This window comes from Lontra canadensis, unplaced genomic scaffold (assembly GCF_010015895.1).
Source record: "Lontra canadensis isolate GAN:19392208 unplaced genomic scaffold, GSC_riverotter_1.0 scaffold72, whole genome shotgun sequence".
Classification (NCBI taxonomy): Eukaryota; Metazoa; Chordata; class Mammalia; order Carnivora; family Mustelidae; genus Lontra; species Lontra canadensis.
Window position 1 is genome coordinate 6,290,673 of NW_022631066.1, and position 27,450 is coordinate 6,318,122.

Consider the following 27,450-nt stretch of genomic DNA (forward strand, 5'->3'; position numbering starts at 1 on the left):
TTTTTAAAAATATAAAGATTTATTGATTTCCTTAAAACTTTCTTTGCTGACTCCCCATAGTTCTTCAGAGATTATTGTTTACAGCACTGCCTGTATCACTCACCATTTCATAGGAAAATAATTTTCTCTTTATGCTATAGAAAATAAAAGTTAATTTATGCTTAAACAAAAGGACTTTGGCTATAAAGGTAAGTGCCCATTAAAAAATTATTTTTAACAATAAAACTTGAATTTATTATCTTTCTTCTAAGGAATATAGAATAAAATTATACCTTGAAGCACACCTAACTCAGAACCTAAAAGCAAAAATTACATATTTAACCATGAGTTTTCCAATAGATTATATATATATATATTATTTCAGATTTTAAGAAATTAAATTACACTAAGAATACAAATTATGTAGTATATTCCCATATAAAGGGGCCTGTTAATTCTAAGAGTTCCCAAATGCGCTGCAGTAACAACAGTGGGTTTAAACATTAAGAATGTAACATGTTCAAAATGGAGAAAAATACCGTATTTGGGTGGCAGTTACATTTCAGGTCTAATAAAATATTTAAACTTTCATTGCTTCATCCTCAAAATAAAAATAAAATCTAGAATAATCTCCCAAAAGTAATGTGGGTGGGTCCCCTGCTTTCCACTTTGCTAGGCAACTGAAGGGTTGGTGGGGAGGTGAATCTTGAATTATTTCATTGTCAAGTTAATCAGCTGTTAATCTGACTTCTAGAGAACAGGTATAGTACAAAACTGAGAATTCATCTCAAAATGTGAATAAAGGCACTAATTACAAATTTACATTTTTCATCAAACAATATTTTATAGTTGATTGACAATGAATGTCCTATTCAATGCTTTAGTAGGAGGTACCCGCTTGGGTCAAACAAAACATTCTCTTGGAGTAAAGGATAATCAGTTTTCTTATCAATGTAACAGGAAATCTCTAATGAGAACCTATAAAACACCTTTAAAAAGTCTTACATGAATTTTCTATTTAAACTCTTCCCAATCACTGCCACAAAAACTAGTGGGATATCGATTTCATTATCAACGCAGCTAACATAAACCATTTCTAATCCCAAACTAACAAAACGCTTTTTAAAAAAATTTAGAAAATAAAATAAATTGTATTTAAAAAAATTAAATAGCAAACTTGAATCTATACTAGTAGTTGTTTGACAAAATACAATCAACTAATGAAAACACTTTCAATATAATGCTGATGTGGTAATATAAAAAAATAACCGTATAATTTGATAGAGAAGAAAACTGAGCCAGCCAATCTTACTAGATATAAGAAGATAAATTTCATAATAAGGATGGATACAAGGGTATAAATACATTTTCTCAGGATGGAGCTAAGAGAATTATCCTCAGTATTTATGGCTGAACTCTACAACCAAGACAGAAATTCTAGCAAAGTGTGCTTTAGGTAAATGGTTGTCTTCATAATTCTTCCTGCTCCCTGCCCCCAAGCACATTACACGAAGCATCCATATTGATTTATGTTTGCTTTTTCTCTCATGTTCTAGATTATGGATTTTATTAAAAACAAAATTTACCCTCTACCTGGTATAGAATCACTAAGAAAAAGGTTCAAAACAAGGTTAATAGACCACTAGTTCCCAAAGTCCAGAAAGCTTTCCTCTGGCCATTTTTCAGTTCTAGGGTATGCTACCACTAAATAGAAAGAAAATGTTACCACATTCAATTAGACTAAATATAATAAATCAAGTATACCTGAAAACAGAGCAAAAGTAAAACCAATTTACAATAAAAATATTAAAATTAAAATACCACTTTTGAACAGGTATTTTGAAATTCTTATGAACACTGAATCCTATTTTTGACCCAAATGAAAAAAATACTGCAAAAATGAATTATTATTCTCTAAGTATGCATTTTATCCCTTTCATTATAGCAAAATCACACATTTGAAATAAAGGATCAAAATTATAATATTTGTCCTCCCTCTAAAGTATGCACTATTTATATTACTGTTCATATTAGACAACTGCCTTGAAACTTTTCAATGATATGTAATAAACTTCTGATAGCATATGACTTTTTCTTCCTATTTTTAAATTTATAAGATGTTAGTGTTAACTTTCAGTCTCCTAGTAATACTTTAAAAGCCAGGATTAAATTCAGCAGTTTCCTGTAACCCAGCAAAAGACTTTAGAACATCTCGTTCTATAAAGATGGCAACTGTTTTAAGCCTATTAAACTATAACCTCAGATAGATTTAAGGAAAAGTCATATGGTTTTCTAAGTCTAATATACTGCTGGTGGTAGAAACACTTCAAATTCACACACAATTTCAAATTTTTAAGAAATGAAATGTTTATACTCTGCTTCAGCTATTGCCCAAAGCAGATGTGCTCTTCCTTGCAAATGGAATAGTTGAACTTTCTGCTGATAATAAAAGTTGCTTATAATTGATAGTAAAATATATTCCAAGTGCCTTGTTTTGATAGTAGTGCTGGTATGCTTTAATAATTTCTGGTAGTTAATTTATCTGTTGAATAATATGACATTTTTAAAATATCAGATTTATCAAAATATTTACCATCAAAGTTGGGCTTTCAAATATTTTTCCTTGATTAGTTTTCAGTAAAAACTAATCTCGTGTTAGAGGCAGAAAAGTGAATTTAATTCTTTTAGATAAACAGCCTACTTAATTTCCACGCTAATAGTAAGTTAAAATTATTCCATGACTTGCAATAATGTGGGAGAAATTAACTTAAAGGCAGTTCTCATGATGGTCAGTCTTCCTTATATGTAAGTATCTTCCAGGTAGATTTCTTTCTCTATAGTAAGTTCTGTTCAAAAGGTAAGTGGTTTGAAGAGGCAGCAAATATTTAGTGCTAGTTAAGTTTGCAAGCAGAACCTGATGATTTCCACTACTAGTATGTCAAACCAGTAATTATCTGGTAGGGAGAGGGGGTGGTCAAGAAATGAAAGAAATTGGTCATTAAAGTTATTACAATACTTCGGAAAACATTAAACATATGACAAACATTTCTTACAAGGCAGTCATTGAATAGTTAGAATCAGCAGTCAGAAGAATTATGTTGCTGAAAACATAGTTACACATTATGTTCATCCAACTGAAGATTAGTGCATTAAAAAAAAGTTAAGAAAAAATCTTTTATGTTCCAGTTCAGCTGCACTTGATTCAAGTGATGCTCATAGAGGTTTGTGTTGTTATAAATTAAACATGCTGCTGCCTTAGCAGCCAAAGGTACTAGGAAAATGTTCATGTCACAGAATAAATAGAGCAGTCTCTTTTCAAGCAAAAAGTTATCTCACACCGATCCGGGAGGTCATCCACTCTAGACCTTGGCATAACCTGAAACAAAAGACAGAAGTATTTTCAAAATGGAAATACTTACAATTGAAAGCATACTTATTATTTTTAAGTCTTACCCAAATGTTGATACTGCGGTAATGATTTATATAGGCAAGTAAAATATGTAGATAACACCAGAAGTGCAATTTTTAGCCTTTTAAAAAAAAAAAAAAAGATTTTATTTATTTATTTATTTGACAGACAGAGATCACAAATAGAGAAGCAGGGAGAGAGAGGAGGAAGTAGGCTCCCTGCTGAGCAGAGAGCCTGATGCAGGGCTCGATCCCAGTACCCTAGGATCATGACCTAAGCCGAAGACAGAGGCTTTAACCCACTGAGCCACCCAGGTGCCCCCAGAAGTACAATTTTTAACTGGAAGATTCACTTAGACAAAATGATGGGACCAGATTAGTTGAGTAATTGGGAAATGGTTTCAGTCTCATCTTGAAGATAACCCAGCTCTACAATCAAGACTGCAAATACTCCTCTCCCCCTTTTAAGATTAAAACTGAAACCACTACAGAAAGACAACAGGAGCTCTCCCCTACGCACCTAAATTCTAAAGAATGGAATGCTTATGGCCAGTCTTAGGATAGGTCAAAAAGTCTACATGGAGCTATTTTATTACAAGCTATTTCCAATAGGAGCATAACAAAGAAGGTCAGGTTGATCAAAGGACAAATAAGCTCCTGGAAATCAACTAGATAAGTCACGTGTAACACACTGGGTTTTCTTTGGACTACTCCATCCAAATTCAAGTTCTTAGGAAAGAAGAATAAGCTATAGGAAGCAGTTATCTCACATGTTTCCTCTCTCGAAGTATGTCCCCTGAAAGGATTCCTGATTAGAAAGGAGATGTACTCTTGTGGAAAGCTGAGAGCTCATGCTTTATTAAGGCTTTACAGAAAATCTAAAATTGCTTTGAAGCTTCCTCTTTAATTCAGGTTAACTGTAATGCTGTATGCAAAAAATGAAACAGCAACTAAAAATCTGTATTGTGACAACTTCATCCAGACATTTGTGATTGACTTTTTTGCTAAAATACTTTGTTTATATTAAAAACTACAAAAAATGTGTTAATAACTCTGCTAAAGTATAAATTAACAGTAACGGACTAAAATTATTTCTACCTTAAATAATTGAAATACAATACGAAAACTATCTTTAAGAACAAAAAAGGGAATAGGATCAAAGAAGAAAAGTTGACAGAAATTTGAAAGAAGTCATAGCTCCCCTCATACCGTTTAGCACTTACCCTTCTCCTGTTAAAGCACAGCAGGACTGAATGTGCCACGGATGATCCTTAATTGAACTAAGGGTGAGGTATTTAGAGATTTCAGCTGCTGTCATGCACCCTTTCATATCCTGTTTATTTGCAAAGATAAGGACTGCAGCCTTCCGTAAATCCTGCAATCAATATGAAATATTTCTAATACACGAAAGACCACAATTCAAATTAAGCTAATGCATCAGGAAGGTCAGATATGCCTAACTGGACAGTTATAATGAAATCCTTCTACTTTAAAATGATTAGGCAGTAATGTTTAAATTTAACAATTTTACTGATAGGCACCTGGCTGGCTCAGTCGGTAGACCACACAGCTCTTGATCTTGGGATTGTGAGTTCAAGCCCCACAGTGGGCCTAAAGCTTACTTAAAAAATAAAAACTAATAAATAAATAAATAAATAAAAGTTGTACTGAAATGAAAATAAATTTCCTCAAATAATAGTAATTTAATGATTGACTCTGACAAAGATAGGCTTATTAACTATAAGCTAGACAATCAAAAGTTATTTTATATTGTTGGGCCAAAAGTAAAATAAACATGCATCTTAAACACTGATTTAAAACTCTATGAGCAATGATACTCTAACGGGCAAATATGGTAATATGTTACCAAATACTACAGAATTTCTCCAAATATAAAGAGGAGGACTGAGGGTAAGAGCTGCGTAATACTTATCTTACTTACTAATATTGGACCAGACTAACTGTATTTCATTAATGTTCACTGTAGAACTGTTCAAACTATCAAACTTTATTATTTTGTTCATTAATAGAAGAACAGATCAAAAAAAAAAAGGAGAAGAAGATCGATCAACTGTGGTTTAATCATACAGTAGGACTCTACAGAGTTGTCAGAAAGAATGAACTAGAGCTCTATGTATGGACATGGATAATCACAATATTGTCCAAAAAAACCCAAAACTGAGTTACGAGGAAAAAAATAATCTTTTTTTTTTTTAAAGATTTTATTTATTTATTTGACAGACAGAGATCACAAGTAGGCAGAGAGGCAGGCAGAGAGAGAGAGAGGAGGAAGCAGGCTCCCCGCTGAGCAGAGAGCCCAATGCGGGGCTCAATCCCAGGACCCTGAGATCATGACCTGAGCCAAAGGCAGAGGCTTTAACCCACGGAGCCACCCAGGCGCCCCGGAAAAAAATAATCTTGATCATTATATAAGATTTTATGAACAATGAAATGTAATATTTCGTACAACTGACAAAAATGTAGGGAAAATATAAAAATATACATGGGATTGATAATCACTACTTTTAAGATAATGTAATTCTCTCAGAATTCTTTGACAGAAAGGAAGAAAATGAGATTGGTGGGTCACATAAGACATTTCATATCTTAACACTGAATGGCTGATGGACAAATGTGTTTTATTTTCTAAGTCTTCTGTATATCTGAAGTAGAATTCAGTGAACCCAGACTATTCACTAAAGGCTTTTCAGTCATAAACTCTTGGGGGAAAACACCACTTACATTTTTGTCTTTCTTGCTTTAATTTATCAGGCTCTTTAAGGCATTAATAAGTGGTTTAAACTTTGAAAAATCTTGTCAGTAACAGTAAGAGTCCACAAATTAATGTACTGAGCTTTTCCAAGTTTGAAAATGTTATGAAACTTTTTGACTTTAAGACTTTCATCAAAATATAAAATTCTGTTAATGATGAAATAACCAACAGCAAAGCCCAGAATCTTTGTAAAAAAGCACAACCAGTACACAAGATACCTTACTCCATGGTTTATGTTTGCTTTCAAAATTTACCTCATGAGCCAACATTCTGTATAGTTCTTCTTTTGTAATGGCTAGTCGTTCCCTGTCAATGCTATCAACAACAAGAATGATGAACTAGAAGACAACCAAAAAGAAAGAAAATTGAATGAAACCTTGAAGTTTTATGCAAAACTACTCTCAGTGAGAGTACTTTCTTCACAAGACATCATCATTACCATAAAATGGTCTACTGCTTTTTCATCATAAGGAATTTATATTCTACTGTAAAATCCAAATGTTAATAAGAAAATAACTCATAATTTCAACAGACAAAGGTTATATCCGAAGTTTATTCTGAAAAGGTGATCTCTTAAAACATCAAACTCTGTAATACGAAGATTTATTTGTAAATGCACGTAACAAAAAATAAATTTCAAAGGGAAAGTCACAGTAATTTAAATAACTTTTACTAAAACTTGAAAATACTCGACGACTGCTCATTTGGCAATCAGTAATTATTTATGTTTCAGACAGTCTCCCGCCCACTAGAAAGGAGCACACAAGTTTTAAAGAAAAAGAGAAGCAAATTTAGAAAAAAAAACAACAACCGATAAACAAGATGTTTTAACACAAGATCAACAATAAGAGCCCCAGAAAAAAGTGCTAAATAGAAACATACCTATTTAGGGGTTAATATGCTAGAGGGGATGGAGCTGAAATAAAGAGGGGTAAGCACAGAGCACTGGAGAAAGCGAAAGGTGGGTCTTACACATTAGAAATAAAAGGATCTTTAGTAAGAAAAATAAGAAGATACAGTGCCAAGGGCCCCTAATTGAATATCTCAGAAGAAAAAGTTAAGAAGTGAGATTAAGCAAAGCTAAGGTTGTAACAGAGGAATGACGCAGAATAAATGGAGAGAGAGGGAGGGTGACACCAGATTGTTCAGAAAGAGACAAGGAGAGTGATCTGCATATACAATGTGAAGGGCTTCACAGGGGATAAAAGGGAAGAGACTAGAAGGAAGAAATGTAAAATCAGTGGCAAAATGAGCAGGGACAGAATACGGGGAAGGGACACTAATGACAGAAGTTGTCAGGAATCTGCCAACAGCTGAACTCCTTGCATTATGACGGAGACCTTCGGCTTTTGGAGGTCTCAAGGTAAGGAATTTAAGAAGGTGACGAGGGTGAACAAAGCCAGCAGGGAAACACCACACAGACAGGATGCCCACCTGGCATCTAAGATCACAACTGCTAGGTGCTGCGCTGGCGTGCTGCGGGAAAGGCCAGAGGGTCTTTGTGTACCAATTTTGAAATTCTTACAGAAAGAGTTTATTAAAGAAACATTCCATACAAGTGGTGTCATTAATAACATATTTCTTTCTGGACCACCAACTCTAACCTACTCATGAGAGCTGTGGCTCTCCTTCTCACACCTGCAGTCACACACACTGAGCTCTGCCACTTAAACACAGGTGAACAGCATGGGGCTGACTGAACAGATCCCCTTCAATGAGATTTTTTTAACTGTGTAGCCAGTGCTGTACATACCTTTTCTCTTATGATTTTCTTAATAACATTCTTTTCTCTAGCTTACTTTATTGTCAGAATATAGTATATAGTCTGTACAACATACAAAATATGTGTTAATCCACTATGTTATCGCTAAGGCTTCTGGTCAATAGCAGGCCGTCAGTCAAGTTTTTGGGGAGTCAAGTCATACACGGATTTTGGATTGTGCAAGTGGGTCAGTGTCCCTAACCCCCGCATTGTTCAAGGGGCAACTGCAGTCATCATAAGAGATTGTTTATCTCTTACTTCCCAACGTGTTTTCATTTCAGAATGTTATTTTATGATAGAAGTATGTATTAAGCTCATTTTTGCCCTTTAATACATATTTCTGTCATAAAATAACATTCCAAGAATAGACACTTCTCCAAAGAAGACATACAAACGGCTAGCAGACACATGAAAAAATGTTCATCATCACTAGCCATCAGGGAGATTCAAATCAAAACCACATTTAGATACCACCTTATGCCAGTTAGAATGGCCAAAATTAACAGCACAGGAAACAACATGTGTTGGAGAGGATGTGGAGAAAGGGGAGCCCTCTTACACTTTTGGTGGGGAATGCAAGTTGGTGCAGCCACTTTGGAAAACAGTGTGGAGATTCATCAAAAAATTAAAAATAGAGCTACCCTACAACACTGCAAATGCACTACAGGGTATTTACCCCAAAGATACAGATGTAGTGAAAAGAAGGGCCATATTACCCCAATGTTCATAGCCGCAATGGCCACAATTGCCAAACTGTGAAAAGAGCCAAGATGCCCTTCAACAAATGAATGGATAAAGAAGATATAGTCTATATATACAATGCAATATTACCCAGTCATTAGAAAGCATGAACACCCAACTTTTGTATCAACATGGATGGGACTGGGGGAGATTATGCTGAGTGAAATAAGTCAAGCAGAGAGTCAATTATCATATGGTTTCACTTACTTGTGGAACATAAGGAATAACACAGAGGACATTAGGAGAAGGAAAGGAAAAGCGAATTGGGGTAAGTTGGAGGGGGAGACGAACCATGAGAGAAACAAACTGAGGGTTTTGGAGGGAGTGGGAAGAGAGGTGAGCCTCGTGGTGGGTATTAAGGAGGGCACGTATTGCGTGGAGCACTGGGTGTGGTGCATAAACAATGAATCTTGGAACACTGAAAAAAATAAAATTAAAAAAAAGAAGTACATATTAAGCTAATCTATAACCATATTTGCTAACCATCCTATCTTCCCCTGCAAATAAAAAGAATTAAGTGCTGCCACCACTGCTAAAAATCTACGATATGTCATTTGGTTCTGTCAGTCACAAACTGCACTGGAATATATCCACAGATACTCATGTGATTGCAATATCATCTCAAGGATTTATCTTAAAAAAGAATCATTCAACAAAACTTCCTTACATTTCCCACCTCCTCAGCACATCCCCTTCAAAACACTCACTCAATTTTTAATAGGCTTCATTTTAGAAAAAAAAAGTTGGTTAGATGTACCTGTTTGTAAAGAGAAATTATGGGTGCAACTGTACATTAGTGTACTCAAAGATAAATCTCTCAATAGCACTGCATTGGTTTAAAAAAAAAATCTGCCTCCAACAAGAAATAAAAACAGAAATAGAAGCTAGTCCAGACTGTTTCCCAGGTTGGGTCTGAAGTAGTAAAATAATGAAATAACTGACAGAGAATTTGGGGGAGGGAGGGACTATAAATTCATTTTTTAAAACTAAAATATAATCTCACCAAAGATTTGAATTTTGGAAATCCTGTGTTAAATTATGCTTAAAATATTTTATTCCTCCCCTAACCAGAGCCTCATCAAGCTGTGAGATCTTGAGACAGATTATCTGATTGATCCCCGTCCTTACGTTCTTCAACAGTAGTGCTGTGACAGTATTGCTGTGAAGAGGAACTCACAGACGCGGTACAGCAAACCCACAACAGTGAGAGTTACTCTTTCTACTGGCCTTTTCTCTTCTAATTGAAAACCTCACATTCCTTACAGAACACGATCTTATTGAGAAGCAACCGTCAATATGCCTTCATGTACAGCCTATCTCTTTTCTGTGCTGACTCTTTGGTTCTTTGTATTAATATTCGTAAGGCAACTTAGATACCTCTGTGTTTGAGTAATACGTGTTCCAGGATGAGCGCAGGGACTCCTGACCACCAATATCCCACATGAGAAAATGAGTGTTCTTCACAACTATTTCTTCGACGTTGCTTCCTATGGTTGGAGATGTATGAACCACTTCATTCATCAAGCTGTTAAAAGACAGCATAAACAAATCTTTGGTAAATCTTGAGAATCTGAAGGAAGTTTTATCTATTTTGAGAATCAATCACCCTTCCTCAATTGCACCGATGATGGTAATCATTAACATCAAAACCTTAGAGCACATTTGTACAAACAACTATCTAGACAAAGAACAACTCCTGAAGTTCAGAAGACTTTTTTTTTTCTTTTACTGGAATAAATTAAAGCCTTGTTTGGAGAGAAAGGAACACCATGGTGTGAATTTGTATTTCTGTGGCCAAGATTCCAGTACCACCATGCCCTGTTATCAGAGCAGTGCCCAGTGCCTCTTCCTGAAAGAGCAAGTTTCCTGGTGACTGTGACATCAATATTTGCAAAGTAGCAACCACTGGCCAGTAGGTTATGCTATGTATAATTGTGAAGATTGTTTAGGTGAGAAAATTGAGACTCAGGCCTGTCCACCTAAACTACACCTTTAAAAAGATAAGGCTATAGACAAATGAAAATTTTAATTAGAGTAACTATAAATACGTTTAGAACACCAATGCTCATACCCACATATATTATCATAATTCTTGGCTAAGAGAATTAGTTTGTTCAACAAATACATACTTGCCTATAAGTCAGTACTTATAGGCAAGTATGACAGAAGCCTATAACTGCACTGTCTCTTGGGTTTTATGTATATTTTTGAAGTTATGTGGAAAATTATTTCAACAATTGACAGGTTTCTGAGATGTTTATATCTGATGTTAAAGGCGAAATCATATTAAAATACATAATGGCCAATGAATATTTTAAAGTAAAATAAGTAGTTATTCGCCTCTAAAACAACAAGCCACAAGTTAGGAGCTTTTTAGCAAAGTTGCTGAAAACTACATCAGGCATTGCGTAAGTGAAGTATTTCTGGAAAGTCGTCAGCTGACACACTTAGCACGAGGTGGAAAGAGAAGAACCCGACCACGGTGCACTGTTATCTAATAACTACTTGTTAAAATGCTTGGGACACAGATCCATTTCCACTGCTTAATGTAGATTGTTCCATGAACACTGGAATGATAACGGGAGCTACTCTGACAAGCAGATTGATGGGATGTTAAAACTCCTCGCAAGTATTAATGTATTTCTCTGGAAGTCTCAAGCCTTTCCCTGCTGCAAGCTAGAAAAGCAGTACTTTCCAGGGTGATCTTCATTTCTTTGGATTTGACAAGTCTGGCTACATGCAACAATTCAGAGCTATCAATCAGGAGAGTAGCAATAAGCTTCCTCTATTCACATGAACTGCAGATGCAGGAAGAATTAAGTGAAATGCACTTTATCACTTCACTCCAACACTATTATATGTACTTTATTCATTTTAGTTTAATATTCTTTCTTTCAAGGCCAGAATAAGACAAGTGTCTGTGAAGGCTCTAGCAAACACACAGAAGTTTTATTCACTTTTTAAACACATTTTATGTTTGGTAAAATACGAAACCTTATGCTGGAGCTTTTCTGTTTTATTACAATGGCACCTTATTAATTACATAAAACTAGTTCTAATAACTAAAACAACAAAAACTGTTTAAGTAAATAACTATACTTACAATTGGTAAAGAATGGTGGTTTTCCCTGCATTATCCAGTCCCACTATAATTACTTTGTGTTCTACAAAAAGAAAACAAACCATAAACATTTAACACTACTGCATACTACAATTACATGCTTTCAAAATGATTATTAGTTAGCTTTCTAATGAGAATCATCCACTGGATACTTATTACTGGATTCTTAAAATACAGAGTGAAGAGAACTTCATGGTGTCAAGGTCACCTGCGTTAAGTGAGGCAGTCTGGTATGATGTTCTCCACCTGGTTGTCTTGTAAGAGACTGAGCTATGGGTAGGAGGGAAGTATAAGAGAACCTGCTCACAATACTGTTTGGGAGGAAAAACACAAATTCTGGTCCTGACAAGGCATTATGACTTAAAATGTAAGTTTAAAAAAAAAATTGTTTTGGGGCACCTGGGTGGCTTAGTGGGTTAATCACCAGACTCTGATTTTGGCTCAGGTCCCCATCTCAGGGTCCTGAGATCCCACTCTGCATTGGGCTCTGCACTCATTGGGGAATCTGCTTGTTCCTTTCCCTCTGCACCTCTGTGCCCTCCTCCCCCTCAACTAAATAAAATCTCAAAAAAATTGTTTTACGCATCTGCTTGTCAACTCTGCTAATCAAATTAGCTTTTTATCAAGTTGTTTTTACACCAGGAAATTCTTCCACCTATATATAACCAAGATTTCTTTCTTCCTTTCATGAAGAAATACAATTTAAAACATAAAATTGAAAAGGTTTCCCTGTCACTAACAAGACACACAACATACTCTCTCAGTTTCTTATTCCTTCCATTAATCAACAGATAAATAAGCATTTACTTAGTCCACAATGACTGTTTAATCTGGATTTTATAAAAATTTTTTAAAGATTTTATTTATTTATTTGACAGAGAGAGCACAAGCAGGGGGAGTAGCAGGCAGAGGGAGAGGGAGAAGCAGGCTCCACATGGAGCCCACCCCATGGGGCTCGATCCCAGAACCCTGAGATCATAACCTGAGCCAAAGGCAGACACTTAACCGACTGAGCCACCTAGGCGCCCCCAAACTTGTTTTTTTTTTTTAAAGATTTTTTTTAAAAGTTTATTTATTTGACAGACAGAGATCACAGGGAGGGAGGAGGAAGCAGGCTCCCCACTGAGCAGAGAGCCGGATGCGGGGCTTGATCCCAGGACTCCGGGATCATGACCTGAGCCGAAGGCAGAGGCTTAACCCACTGAGCCACCCAGGCGCCCCCAACTTTTTTTTTTTTTTTTAAAGATTTTATTTATTTATTTTGAGAGAGAGAGAAAGAGAAGAGAGTGTGTGCAAGCGAGAGAACAATGGTAGGGAGGGGAAGAAGCAGAGGGAGAAGCAGAATCCCCCCCTGGGATCATGACCTGAGTCAAAGGCAGGTGTTTAACCAACTGAGCCCCCCAGGTGGTCCTAGATGTTACAACTCTTTTGAGCAGGTACTATCTCTGCTCTTCATGCAACAAAAACTTCCATCTTCTTCTGGTGCCATGCACAGAACAGTCACTTGTTTCATAAATTTTAAAGCCCACCTAATTATTCTGTTAAATGGTACATAATCTGAAACCTCCTTTGAACACACTTGTGAGAAAACACTCTAGAATCATCTTTTCTAGATGTTAACCTTTACAGAAGATACCTCTCGTCCCCAGGGCAGAATGCTTAAAAAACTACTAGTGAACCTCCGAACCACAACACAATCGATTTATTTTTAGCCAATGATCTGACAAATTTCCCATCACAACCCTGCTCTTCTTGTTAAAATTTTGGTTATACATTTCATCAAATATCATCTGGTATTCCTACTCTAAAGTGTTTACTTTGACTGTATCAGTCAAAAAGAGGGGCCATAATTCACAGACAAGTTCCTAGGTGACAAACCATGTTAGTGCCTTCCAATGACCTGAACACCCTCAGTACTGCCTATAATACTGCAGGACAAATGCCATGGTCCTCTGGAAGGGCGTTTTCCCACTACGGCAGAAACTGCTCTACAAAAAAAACAAAACTTGTTTGCTTATTGTAACTTACCATCATTCTCCTTTTTTGACTCTTTTGGTTCATAACCCCTATTTTCTAACACAGCCAATCTTTAAGTGTCTCCCTATCTTTCTCCCTTCTGGTACAAGAATGAGAACCGTCTTGTTCGTGGAAGAACAAGCATTCTAAATTTTGGTGACAGCTGGAAACCACCTGCCTGGCATCTGGAAGCCATGGGGTCCCTGCAGGAGTAAGAAGGAAGCCACTGGTGTGGAAGGAGGCTACACTGAGGGGCAGATAGGGGAACAGAAGCAGTACCAGGTGGCTGGTCCACTGCTGAGGCAACTGAAGTGAACCAACGCCCAGGGCCATTTTCAGAGTCCTGCTCCCTGCTTCACATTTTCTATTATGATGATGATCACAATATTTAAGGCACATGATGGCAAAACTCATACACAGTGCATCATTTTGAAAGACTGGTGCCCAATGTGAACTAAGTCAGAGGTGACAAGCTTTGAAGGGGGACAGAGTATGAGTTTTGTTACAGTTTCAACTGCATGATTAACTTAAGGTCTTTTTCAGATTCCCTCTCTCCCCTCAGTGACAGGGAATTCTAGCAATTAAGACAAAACACAGGGGCGCCTGGGTGGCTCAGTGGGTTAAAGCCGCTGCCTTCAGCTCGGGTCATGATCCCAGGGTCCTGGGATCGAGCCCCACATCGGGCTCTCTGCTCAGCAGGGGGCCTGCTTCCTCCTCTCTCTCTGCCTGTCTCTCTGCCTACTTGTGATCTCTGTCAAATAAATAAATAAATAAAATCTTAAAAAAAAAAAAAAGACAAAACACATGGACATCTGAGTGGCTCAGTTGGTTAAGCAACTGCCTTCAGCTCAGGTCATGATCCTGGAGTCCCAGGATCAAGTCCCGTATCAGGCTCCCTCTTGACAGGGAGTCTGCTTCTCCCTCCGATCTCTCCCCTCTCAAGCTTTCTCTCTCTTTCTCTCTCTCTCAAATAAATAAATAAAATCTTGAAGGAAAAAAAAAGACAAAACACACAATTTCAACTCTTACAATGAAGGTATTAACATCAATCCTTCAGTTAAACCAAGGCCCATCTTCTGCCATTATCATCAACTTGAGTCTATATAACAAAACACCAACAGAAAAAAGCTAAATGCTTTTGAAAAGCATCAAGTAACAGCATTTATTTTAAATCTTTTCCTTGAATTTAAAAAAAAAATCTCTTAAACATTATCTGCACTGTAGGAGAGAAATCAAGTTCAAAGGGCATTTACTAAAAAGCCAAGCACAAAATAAGAGCTGTTTGTATTCTGTGGCATAACTGTAATTCCTCCGTCTTCCTTCAAATGCCTCCATTGTCCTTAGCTGCAACTGGAGTACGCCAATGACCGAAAGACTTTGGTTCCCAAATGCTAGTTAATAGAGTTTTTTACCTATTCAAGGGACAACGAGAAAAACAAGGGACAATGACACATGCTTGTTGTAAGCAGAAAAGGAAATTAATGGGTTGCTTTAAATGACCACCAGTGGTGTCTAGATTAATAAAGTACAAATCATGTGGTGGTAGAAGATATTGGTTGATGTTAAAAACATGACTTAAGGCGCTTGTTCTGTATCACTGTCTTTTTGCTTTTGGGCAGAATCAACAGGTCACATACAAATCTTATGTACTGAAAAGGAAAAATATCAACTGAACTATGTTAGTGATTTCCTACAGTCAGGATAAAACGGTTCCCTTCACCTGTCATAGTTAACGAAAGCAGATGTAAGGAGACGCTTGTAAATTTGTACTAGTTATATCTCCAAGCAATAATTTTTATTATTTGTTTACCTAATAGGTTAAAAAAAAACATTCAAAATATATGATCATAGTTCAATTCAGTCTTGGTTAAGGTAAGAAAGAATGATCCTTACGGTCAGATTTTTGAATTGCTGGCAATCAGATGAGTACTAGCCATTTAGCATCACTTTTACTTACAGACCCACTGAAATGTCTCAAGGTGTGAGGGGAAAACTAATCAACTGTATACTTTTACAACTTCAACCCGTCCTCAACATGCACACATAAGCTGTAGATTCTTCTAACTCCTCCAATTACTCTCCATGAAAATGAAATGTTTAGTTGATAGGCTGAGACACAGTCCATTCTTATGTAACCTTAAATAGGGAAAACTATGAACAGGGATACAAAATTCTTTGGTTGGAATGAATTTTGCTGATTTAATTATATAAGTTTACCTTTTTTATTTTATTTATTTATTTTTTTTTCAGTAGCATTATTAAAATCAGTTTGGGAACAGAGTAGAAGCTGCCCATGTGTGGGGGCAGAAATGTTTATGTTGGGGATAGAGTGTATACAACTCAAAACTTTCGCGGATAGCCAAGTAAAGTTTGGGTTAAGACACTACCATAAGTAGCAGAGTTACACTGAATCCAAATGGGTTTGTTCGTTTAAGTATTTTATTTTTCAGTAATCTCTATACCCAACCTGGGGCTTGAACTCATAACCCTGATATCAAGAGTCAAACACTCCACCGACTGAGCCAGACAGGCACTCTGAATCTCAATGTTTGTAAAATGTGCCTGCACACCACGAGATAGTCACCTTGCCATCATACTTCACCAGAAATCTCTTCCAGGAACCAAGCCCCACCTCTTCCCACAACACAGGTCTGAGAGAGGAGCACTTCCAATGTTACTAATCCCTGCATCTCCAGAGTCAACACAAAGCATGTTTATTTATACTAAATGAAGGTCCAATTGCAGAGCTTTTGTTTAATTTTGACCAAGTGTTTACACAAAAGTTTCTCTGCACTCTTGGCTATGGTATTTGCTCTCTTGGATGTCCTTAAAAGTTGGTTCTGGGGCACCTGGGTGGCTCAGTGTTAAGCATCTGCCTTCACCTCAGGTCATGATCCCAGGGTCCTGGGATAAAGCTCCACATTGGGCTCCCTGTTTGGTGGGTAGTCTGCTTCTCCCTCACCCTTGGCCTGCTGCTCCCCCTGCTTGTGCTCTCTCTCACTCTGACAGATAAATAAAATCTTATAATTTAAAAAAAAAAAAATTTAAAAAAAAAGTTGGATCATACTATTTTGTAAGAAGGGCATAAAGACATAAAGCCTATACAGAATGAGGCTTCAAAAGACAATTACTAAGAGCACTTGCATGAGAACAAGCACAGGTAAAAGATGGCCAAAAGGAAAAAAGATGGAGGGGCACCTGGGTGGCTCAGTGGGTTAAAGCCACTGCCTTCGGCTCAGGTCATGATCCCAGGGTCCTGGGATCAAGCCCCCCATTGGGCTCTCTGCTCAGCGGGGAGCCTGCTTCCTCCTCCTCCTCCTCCTCTCCCTCTCTCTCTCTGCCTAATTGTGGTCACTGCCTGTCAAATAAATAAATAAAATCTTTAAAAAATAAAAAAAAAAGAAAAAGAAAAAAGATAGTAAAAGGAACTTTAAAAAATAAGTGGAAGAAAAATCAAAGAAAACCTTTTCACTTTCCCAAATTAAAAAAAAAATGGTAGTTTTTACACAGAATACCAAATAATTCAAATTGATAAACACAAGAGAAGAAAAATATTAGAAAAGCACTATATATCTATAGTGCCAATAAAGTGGAAAACTGTGCTAACATTTATCATGTTAAAACTGGATATTGTTAAGATGTGATAAAATGGGGATGCCTGGGTGGCTCAGTTGGTTGGACGACTGCTTTCAGCTCAGGTCATGATCTCGGAGTTCCGGGATCAAGTCCCGCATCGGGCTCCCAGCTCCACGGGGAGTCTGCTTCTCCCTCTGACCTTCTCCTCGCTCATGCTCTCTCTCACTGCCTCTCTTTCAAATAAATAAATAAAATCTTAAAAAAAAATGTGATAAAATGATCAACTTTTAATTTTAAAATATAAGAAAGCCCCAAAACAGCATCAAATCGGGATCGTTACCTTCTAGATAGAAGAGGAGAGCCTTATATGAACACAAGAGTATGTAAACAACTTCATAACAAACAAAAATGCCCTTTGTCAAATTTGGGATTTTGTGTATATAGAAAATGAGTTTGAATTCTTCCAAGGGGTAGGTATTAAAAAGCTGGAAGATATGATGTCACAATCTGTCATGTTATGTTTACAGATTAGGAAATTAAGGTCCTAACTACTGACCTGGTTGTTTTCTTGCTTATGTTACAGATTAGGAAACTAAAGGTCCTATGAAGTTAAGTAATTTGTTCTACTAAACACTGATAGGAGCCTGCATTTGTTTTCCTGCCTTTTTTGCTTTAATGTATTAACTCCCCTTACAAATTCTTCAGTCTCCTCCCACTCCCACCCTAGTCCCCATATTCATAGATACCTAAATTTTGCTAAGAGCAGCTATGTAAATCTGAGGATTCAACAATTCAGTATTTATTGAGTTCATTTTATGCCTGACTTTAACATTTGTGATGAAGACAAACAAGGCAAGCTCTCTCTACCCTTAAAAATCTTACAGGCGGGTATGGAAATAAGCACTTACAGTACAGCACTATTAGTACAAAGCAACAGATATGGAAGTATCTTATGGTAATATTCTCAAGGAAAACTGAGATTTAGAATCCAGCTCTCAGGGAAGGAGATAAATGTCAAGGGTAAACAAGAATATTACAGAATTTCAATCGGAGTAATTTAAGTGCACTGTGAAAGTTAGTGCTCACAATCATGCCATGAGAAAGGGGTGGTATTCTTCATTTTACTGAGGAGGAAATGGAGTCTTAAGTTAAATAACATGCTGGAAGTTTGGTTAATGGCCTCCCAGTGTGATGCCTCCCCATCGTTATGACAAAATGAAGTCTTAATATCGAACAATAACAAATAAGAACAGCTTATTGGATAGAACAAAAACACTTTTCTGGTAGATAAGGGAAAAAATACAGATTTAAAAAAAGAAGAAGAAGATTAAAGAGTTTAAGTAGGTAGAATACTCTAAGGTCCCAGTACAGAGTGAAGTGAAGACCAAAGACCACCTGTGCCCCCACCACACTCACTAAACAAAGGAATGATTAGAAAGGCTTCAACAGGAAATACTGAAACTGATTTAACTCAACACAGTTCTCTAGAGAATTTGAATGTTGCCCAGGGGAAGGTTACAATGGAAAACAAATGTTAACGGGCAGAGACAATGCATGGTTTTCAAACTTGTTGTACCATGACCACGGTTATATTTACACAATATAAATATATTTTGCATTATGACCCAGGACACACACAACTGAAACCAAAGTTTCACACAATGATACCTTTACTCACTGAGATACACTGTAATAGTTTCAAATTTAGAATGTTCATTCCTTTTTTTTTTTTTTAAGAGTTTATTTATTTATTTGAAAGACAGAGATCACAAGTAGGCAGAGAGGCAGGCAGAGGGTGAGGAAGGGAAGCAGGCTCCCTGCTGAGCAGAGAGCCCGGGTCGATCCCAGGAGCTTGGGATCCTGACTTGAGCCCAAGGCAGAAGCTTTAACCCACTGAGCCACCCAGGTGCCCCTCATTCCTTCTTTGATTTGTAGTCCTCACTAAATTGACTATAGAACGGGTTATACTGGACAATTTGAGGAAAAATTGTATTTGAGAAATACAAGTGAACTGGGTGAGTGCAAAAATATACAAAACTTGCAAATATAAGAAACTCAGCAAACTCCGAACAGGATTAAAAAAAAAAAAAAAAAAAAGCAAAGCTAGGTTAGATCACGGTCAGTCAGCTGAAAACTAAAGATAAAGGGAAAATCTTGAAGGCAGTAAGAGAAAAATGTCAGGCTATATAAGGGGAAGTAAAATATGAACGTTGGTTGACTTTTCACAAGGAAAAAAATTGGGACGTCTGAAGACAATGGAATAACAACTTTAAAGCACTAAAGAGGGAAAAAAATTGACCTAAGATTCTATATTCAGGAAAAATATACTTCAAGAATGAAGGCAAAATAAAGACACTTTCAGATAAAAGAAAACCAAGAGAATTCATCACCAACAGGGCTACACTACAAAAATGCTGAAATTCTTTGGCGTGATGGGAAATTATACTAGATGGAAACTCAAAACATCAAAAACAGTAATGTAAGTAAATATAAGAGAAAATTCTACCCTTTATATTTATTCAGGAACATGTGATTCTTTGTAGCAAAAATATAACTATATTGTACAGTTTATAAATAATATAGATACAATTTTTTTAACACTTTACTTATTTGTCAGAGAGAGAGAGAGAGAGCGCGCGCACAAGCAAGGGGAGCTGCAGGCAGAGGAGAAGCAGGCTCCCCGATGTGCCGGCAAGGAGGCCAATTCGGGGCTCAATCCCAGGACCTGAGCTGAAGGCAGACACTTAACCATGGGAGCCACCCAGGTGTCCCTGTAGATACAATTCTTATAGCATATAACCTGCATGGTTGTAAAGGACTAAGGGAGGAGAGGGTATACTACACAGTTTCAAGGTTCTTCCACTTTACAAGTGTTACATTACTAACTCTTAAGTAGACTGAGGAAAGGTAACAACATATGTTGCAATCCCTAAGGACCATAAAAAAAATGCAAAATAATGCAAATCATTAAAGTAGCCAGTAAATAAAATAAAATGGAATTTTAAGAAAACAAAGAACCACCCAAAGCAAAGTGGAAAGGAGGAACAGAAAACAACTAAACAAAACAAATGCAGATGGGGCAAAAAGGAAAGAATAAAATAGCATACCTTGATATCTGACTGTATCATAAATTGAACCTCATCAATAAATTTGACTAAACATTACAGTTAAAAGAGAATTTCATACCAGATTAAGAAACACAAGATCAGGGGTGCCTCGGTGGCTCAGTGGGATAAGCCTCTGCCTTGGGCCAGATCATGATCTCAGGGTCCTGGGATAGATCCCCCGCATTGGGCTCTCTGCTCAGCAGGGAGCCTGCTTCCCCCCCCCCCCTCTCCCTGCCTACCTCTCTGCCTACTTGTGATCTCTCTCTGTCAAATAAATAAATAAAATCTATTAAAAACAAACAAACACAAGATCACACTGTATGCTCTCTAGCAGAGATATACATTAAGATATAGAATATCTGAACACCACTAACAGAGTGGCATAACCTTAGCCTACAGAGTTTAGCGTATTGCACGTAATTGCAGATAACACATTTTTGTCAAGCACAAAAGGTACATGCACCAAACGGACCATTTGGATAGACAATAAAAAAGCCTCAAAAATCTGACCAGGGCGCCTGGGTGGCTCAGTCTGCCTTCAGCTCAGGTCATGATCCCAGGGTCCTGGGATTGAGCCCTGCCTGGGGCTCCCTGCTCAGTGGGAAGCCTGCTTCTCCCTCTCCCACTCCCCCTGCTTGTGTTCCCTCTCTTGCTGTGTCTCTCTGTGTCAAATAAATAAATAAGAACCTTAAAAAAAAAACTGACCAAAAGATGAAAATCTTAGAGTATATTTCTGACCACAATGTAATTAAATTAGGAATGAATAGTAAGCTATCTAGAAAAATAAATAGAAAACTAAACACTTAAAAGTAACCCATAGGTCAAAAAAAAAATCACAAACAAAATTTAAATATTTCAAACTGAATGAATGACATACAACAAATTAAAATTTGTAGTGAAGCTAACGCAATTCTTAGGAGGGACACTTTTAGCTTTAAATTGTTCCATATGAAAGGAATAAGAGACAAAAACAATGACAGGCCCCCCACCCTTGAGAATAGCCCACCCTTGAGAAGACGTGAGAGGGGGATGTAAAGTAAGCCCAAAGTAACTAGATGGAAAGAAATAAACAGCAGGGAATTAGTAAAATAAAAAGCAGAAAACAGACAAAACAAAAATCTTTGAAATGATCAACAGACATGTTTGACTGTCTCTTAGTCCAATAGTCTAACAAACACTATTAGACTTCAAAATTTATCAGGAAGTAATACAATAATCAAGATAGTGTAGTATGGTATTGGGATGGACATATAGGAACAATGCAAGAGAAAGGTCCAGAGATGAGACTCAGTATTTCAACAAAGGCTCTAGGGCGATCCCTTGGGAAAGGAAAGTCTTCAGTAAATTATGCTAGAACAAGTAGATGTCCATGTAAAAACAAACAAATAAATAATGAATCCCAACCCCTGACTCACATCATAACTGCAAAATAATCTGAGATGGCTCACAGACCTAAGCATAAAAGCCAAAGCTTGTAGGTGAAAGGAATAGGACACAAAAAGCAATAGCTGTTAAAAAAAGTTGAAAAACCAGAACTTCACCAAAATTAAAAATTTCCACTCAGCAAAAATAGAATTAAGAAAATGAATAAGGAAGCACAGACTGGGGGAAAATATTCACAAAACACGTATCTGACAAAAGACTCATATCCAAAAGATATAAATAATTATATATATAATTTTATAGATAAAAGAATAATTTAACAGGAAAAGGATTTGAACATTTGAAATACAAATGGCCAGCCAGCATGTGAAAAAGTGCTTATCATCCAAAAGTCATCAGAAAAATGCAAATTAAAACCAAAATGAGACACTGCTACTCATCTAACTGAATAAACTAAAAAGACTGGTGACATCTGTAGGTAAGGATGTTAAAGCATAAGTCTAAGGCGTGCCTGGGTAACGCAGTCGTTTAAGCCGCTGGCTCTTGGTTTGGCTCAGGTCATGATCTTATTGGTCATGGGACTGAGCCCAGTGTTGGGTTCCACACTCAGAGGGGGGTCTGCTTCTCTCCCTCTGTCCATCCTCCACCCCTCTCCCCAATTGTGTGTGTGCACCTGTGCTCTCTGTAAGGTAAAGGTAAAAAAAAAAACAAAAAAACTCAAAAAAAAAAAAAAAAAGTGGAGGTCTCCAACACTGCTGGTGAGAATATGAGAATGGTGTAACACTTTGGAAAACAATCTAATAGTTTCTTATTAAACTAATCATATATTCAGTCTATGATCTAAAAATTGCACTTCTAGATACTCATCTAAGAGAAATGAAAACATGTTTACAAAGGTATTCACATACTTGAAAGTATTCACATATTATAATTCATCATGATGCAAATTAATAAACTGTGGCATAAATAGGATAGTGGAATCAAAATATTCAATAGGAAGATTAAAAGACAAAGGAAATACCCCAGAAAGTACTGAGAAAAAAAGACAGTAAAATGGAAAAAATGCTAGATAATCAAGCAGCACAATACAACGGATAAGATTTCCAGAAAAGTAGAGGAAAACACCTTAAGCGAAATGTAATTAAAAAAATTCTTAGAACCAAAAAACGTCCAACTTTCTGTTGAAAAGGTCCAGAAGGCCTAGCACAATGAACCAAAACAAGACACATTACAAGGCACACACCTCGCATATTTAAAAACCCCAGGAATAAATGAAAAATTCTAAAATCTACTAAAAAGAGAAAAACTCAGAATAAGAATGATACTGGTCTTAACAACACTGGAAGCTAGAGGACCATGACAATATCTTCAAATGCCTGCTGAAAGAAATGTTTTCCAACTCAGAATTTTATATTCAGCCCAATTATAAATCAAAAGCAAAGTGAGACCAATACATTTTCAGGCATTTGGAATTGAAAAAAAAAAAAAATTACCGCTTTGGACATCTTTGCAGGAAATTTTGGTAGGATGTGCTTCAAAAAAACAGGGCACTTGGGTGGCTCAGTGGGTTAAAGCCTCTGCCTTCAGTTCAGGTCATGATCTCAGGGTCCTGGGATTGAGCCCTGCACCTGGCTCTCTGCTCAGCGGGGAGCCGGCTTCCCTTCCTTTCTGCCTGCCTCTCTGCCTCCTTGTGATCTGTCTGTCAAATAAATAAATAAAACCTTAAAAAAAAAAACCCAAAAAACAAACAAAAAGTAGTGAAGCAAGGAAGACATATGTTCTAATAAAACAGAAAAGCAAAGGAAATTCCTGGCATGACTGCACAGACAAGTCTGGCACAGCTGTGGAGCAGGCAGAGGGAAGCAAGCTCAATTAGGAACAGAAGCAAATACTGAGGGGGTCAGGAGAAGGGATAAAACATCTGATTAAGTGTGATGTGGGGAAACTTTGTACAGAGTTTTGGGACAGAATGAAATGGCTTAATCAAACACACAAAGAAAACTAAGGCAATGAGATGTTGTAATTATTTACTCTAGGGGGAAAAAGTTGTAGGAAAAAGGGGAACATAATTCTAGCACTGGAGTAACTAAATTTTACGGTCACAATAATGAAAAGACTGTGTTAAAGCAAAACACTATATTTTGGGATGATAAAGGAAAAGGGCATAAAAGTGTTAATTTCTCTTCTACCCTAAGACAAATGATTAGTACACCTGAAACAAATATGCTGTATGTCAATTATATCTCAATAAAAGACAAATGATAATGTTTAAAATTTCCACATATGCATACAATTAAAAAATATGGAAGTATGTTCTGTAACAGATATATTCATAAATTTGTAAAGATAATCAGATTGGGGGCGCCTGAGTGGCTCAGTGGGTTGAGCCTCTGCCTTCGGCTCAGGTCAGGATCTCAGGGTCTTGGGATCGAGTCCCATGTCGGGCTCTCTGCTGAGCAGAGAGTCTGCTTCCCCTTCTCTCTCTGCCTGCCTCTCTGCCTACTTGTGATTTCTCTGTGTCAAATAAATAAATAAAATCTTTAAAAAAAAAAAGATAATCAGATTGGAAATTATTTCCTTCATTGATAACTGCATCCAAGTAATGTCTTCTAGCTTATAATTAAGTAATACAAAATTGCTGAGATTGTATACTTTGTCATAGTTTTACTTAGACAACCACACTTTAGCATACTTATTCCCAGAAAGGTATCAAATTTATAAGAAGATGCTTTGTGTTGTAAAATGCTACAGGAAAAAAAGATAGGAGCCAAATAGTGAAAAACAGATGAGAAGGAATAAGGCGATATGGAGTTCTCAACTCTGACTGCAAATCTGAATCATCTAGGCAGTGACGCCCAGGCCACCCTGCCCCATTCATTTCTAATTGGTCCGAGATAGGGCCATGGGCTTATTATTCTAACATGCAACCAAGACTGAGTGATTTGAGTATCTCTGGATTAGTTTCATTATAGTGTGAAAATGGAAAATGCTGAGAATGTCAGTTAATTTTGTTGATATAGAAAGGAAAAAATACAGGATTGAAGTATCAGTCTGATGACATTATTCCCCAGCTTAAAAAATAACATACTATGAGCAATCTCTTCAACGGCTCTGTACAGTTTAATGTCTTAGTCGGCTGACACACAAGACCCTCTGTGATCCGGTTCCAGGCGCTAGCTACCTCTCCAACCTCAACACCTCTAACTCCCCCACAGGCCAACTAAGATACAGCCAAACTAAACTATCCTCAGCTTCCTGCAATGTACCCAAGTATTTGATTCCTCTCCCATTTGCATATTAGGAGTCCTTCAACCTAGAATAATATGCCCCTTCTACTCCGTCTGCTTAGCATGCCCAGAAGACTCCCACTTACAGCAGAGTACAAGTGTAAGCATACCTTTTTCAGTAAAGTCTTCCAAGAACCACGTGAGAAAAACTAATCACTTGCTTCTTGGTGATCATCAACACACTTTTGTACATACCTGTTAAAAAAGTTACCACACTGGATATCTCCCCATAGGTCTCATTTGCTGATCTTTGAGTACTTTGTGAGTAACTATGTTATCTTTTCTGTTTGTTTTTCATCTTTGTATCTCCAAGCCTAACTGAAGACTGGTGACCACCTTTGATTAAATGTTAGCTGCATGAATGAATGAGGATAAAAGGAGAGCATAACCACTGGGTCTAAATTTTCAACAAGAAAGTTAAAGGAAAAGAAAAATTCTAAATAGTAATGGGGATTTAGAAGGCCTGAACAATTATGGGGCTTTAAGCAGCCCATGAATGTTTTCTTCATCTCCTACATCCTCTGTTCCCTTCTAGTCGGATTTAAGGAAGGCTCAGTAATAATAATAATAATAATAGAAAAAAAAAGAAGTACAAGAAAATAAAACAACAGTAATAAAACGAGAGAAAGAGGAATTGGATGGGTAACACAAGGAGAAACAGACTTTGGTAATGTTTTGTTTCTTAAACTATGGGAAAAGCAGATAATAACTGTGTTGATCTTTATATTTTTTAACATGTTAAAATACTCCTTTACATATACTAGTGAATTCATGTAATGAGGACTAGAAAATATAAACTGAAAAAGCATGTATTAAATATGTATCAAAGAGATATATTTAAGAAGTTAAACTCTGAAATCACGTTAAGCGTGATACATGTGGTAACTGCATATATACATATAATTGCATATATATGCATATTTATATATGTATATACATATATCTGTGTTTATAAGTTTGGAAAAGACGATTTTTGTGTTCTGACCTATGGAACAAATGAACTAAAGCCTTTTCATTTTCTTCACTTCCCAAATCCCGCAAAAAACAAAAAACACATTGGCAGTAACAATTGCTGTCATTGCAAAACACTGGTTTTTATTATGTAGGGTGTTAAATGAAAAACGAAACTGAATTTTAAAAGTAGATCCAATTACTAAGAAAGAATTCTGTTCAAAGAATGTCTAAAACTTTATTGCCAGACCCTTTTTTGTCTGTGTATTTTCTCTCTTCAAAAGACGTGACATCTCATTCTCTGACTCAGAACAGGTTTTACAACTTCTTGGCCCTTTGGACTTCCAACTTCTAAATGTCTCATAACCCGTCCTAGACTAATTACGGACACGCAATCTCCTATACAGAACCCAAAGCATTTAGTTCTCATTATAATACCTAGGAAAGGAATAAAAGGTTTAGGATGCAGATTTCCGGAAACCCGTGCATCTCACAGAACAACTCATTCCCGAGTCCAAGGAAGCAGGAGAAATCAGAACGTGAAGGCGCAATGGCTTAAAGAACAGTGTAGAAAAAAAAGCAGCACTACTAAAAATAATTTTAAAAAAAAGTTGATAGGTTTCTGGGCGGACTTATCTTGGGGGAAAGCCACAGGATGCTTAATTAGAGAGAGAAAAGACCCTCGAAATGCTTCCAGGTATCACTAGGTGCTTTCCGCTCTGCTTCGCTAAAATCCAAAAATTCTTAGTTCGGACTCTGGGCTCCCGAATGCCTCCTCTTTTCACACCTCATTTCTCCCACACATCCAGTCTCTCCTGCACCTTCTCCCAGCCTAAATTACCGAGTTTCTACCCGCCCCCTCGAGAAAATCACTTCTCTGCGTCTCAGAACATTTGCGTCCACCGACAGCCCTGCCTCTGGCTGTCCCCTAAGGCGACCGGACTCTCCCGCTTGGAGTCGAGCCGTTGCGCAGCTCCATCCTTCTCACCTTGGTTACAGAAGAGGCTCCACAGTTTAGCGAAGATCAGCCCCATCATGAGCCACCTGGGCGGGCCGCGGGGTCCCTCAGCAGCAGGTGCCGCTGTGCGGGGGCCCCCCACCACGGCGCTGGCTGTAGGGAACCGAGGAGAAGCCTACTGAGACCGCGCGGTGAGGGTATTGGTTGGCGGAGAAACCTCGATGGACCGCTCAGCTACCGGTCAGAATGCACCGCGCCGAGTCCCTACCGGATAGTCCTTTGTTTCGAGCCCACTGAGCCAAACGCCGACCCGTAGTCCCCTCGGTCTGAACCCACCAACCCACCAGAGCTTCAACCACCCCCAAGCCCCGCCTCCGCTCCGCCTCCC

General features: G+C 37.4%; 1 protein-coding gene across 2 annotated transcripts; it reads right to left on the reverse strand.

The window, feature by feature from the left end:
• ARL5B (ADP ribosylation factor like GTPase 5B) lies at window positions 1–27,450 on the reverse strand. Of its 2 annotated transcripts, XM_032880870.1 has the most exons (7): window positions 27,093–27,448; window positions 11,993–12,054; window positions 11,767–11,827; window positions 10,041–10,188; window positions 6,415–6,498; window positions 4,611–4,762; window positions 1–3,355 (listed from the first exon to the last, which is right to left on the reverse strand). In XM_032880870.1, exons 4-7 carry the CDS (start codon window positions 10,182–10,184, stop codon window positions 3,307–3,309), a joined length of 429 nt encoding a protein of 142 aa, XP_032736761.1. In that variant the 5' UTR covers window positions 10,185–10,188; window positions 11,767–11,827; window positions 11,993–12,054; window positions 27,093–27,448; the 3' UTR covers window positions 1–3,306. The 2 variants fall into 2 exon arrangements, with proteins under 2 accessions (XP_032736761.1, XP_032736759.1); XM_032880868.1 differs by lacking the exon at window positions 11,993–12,054 and having other exon boundaries at window positions 27,093–27,450.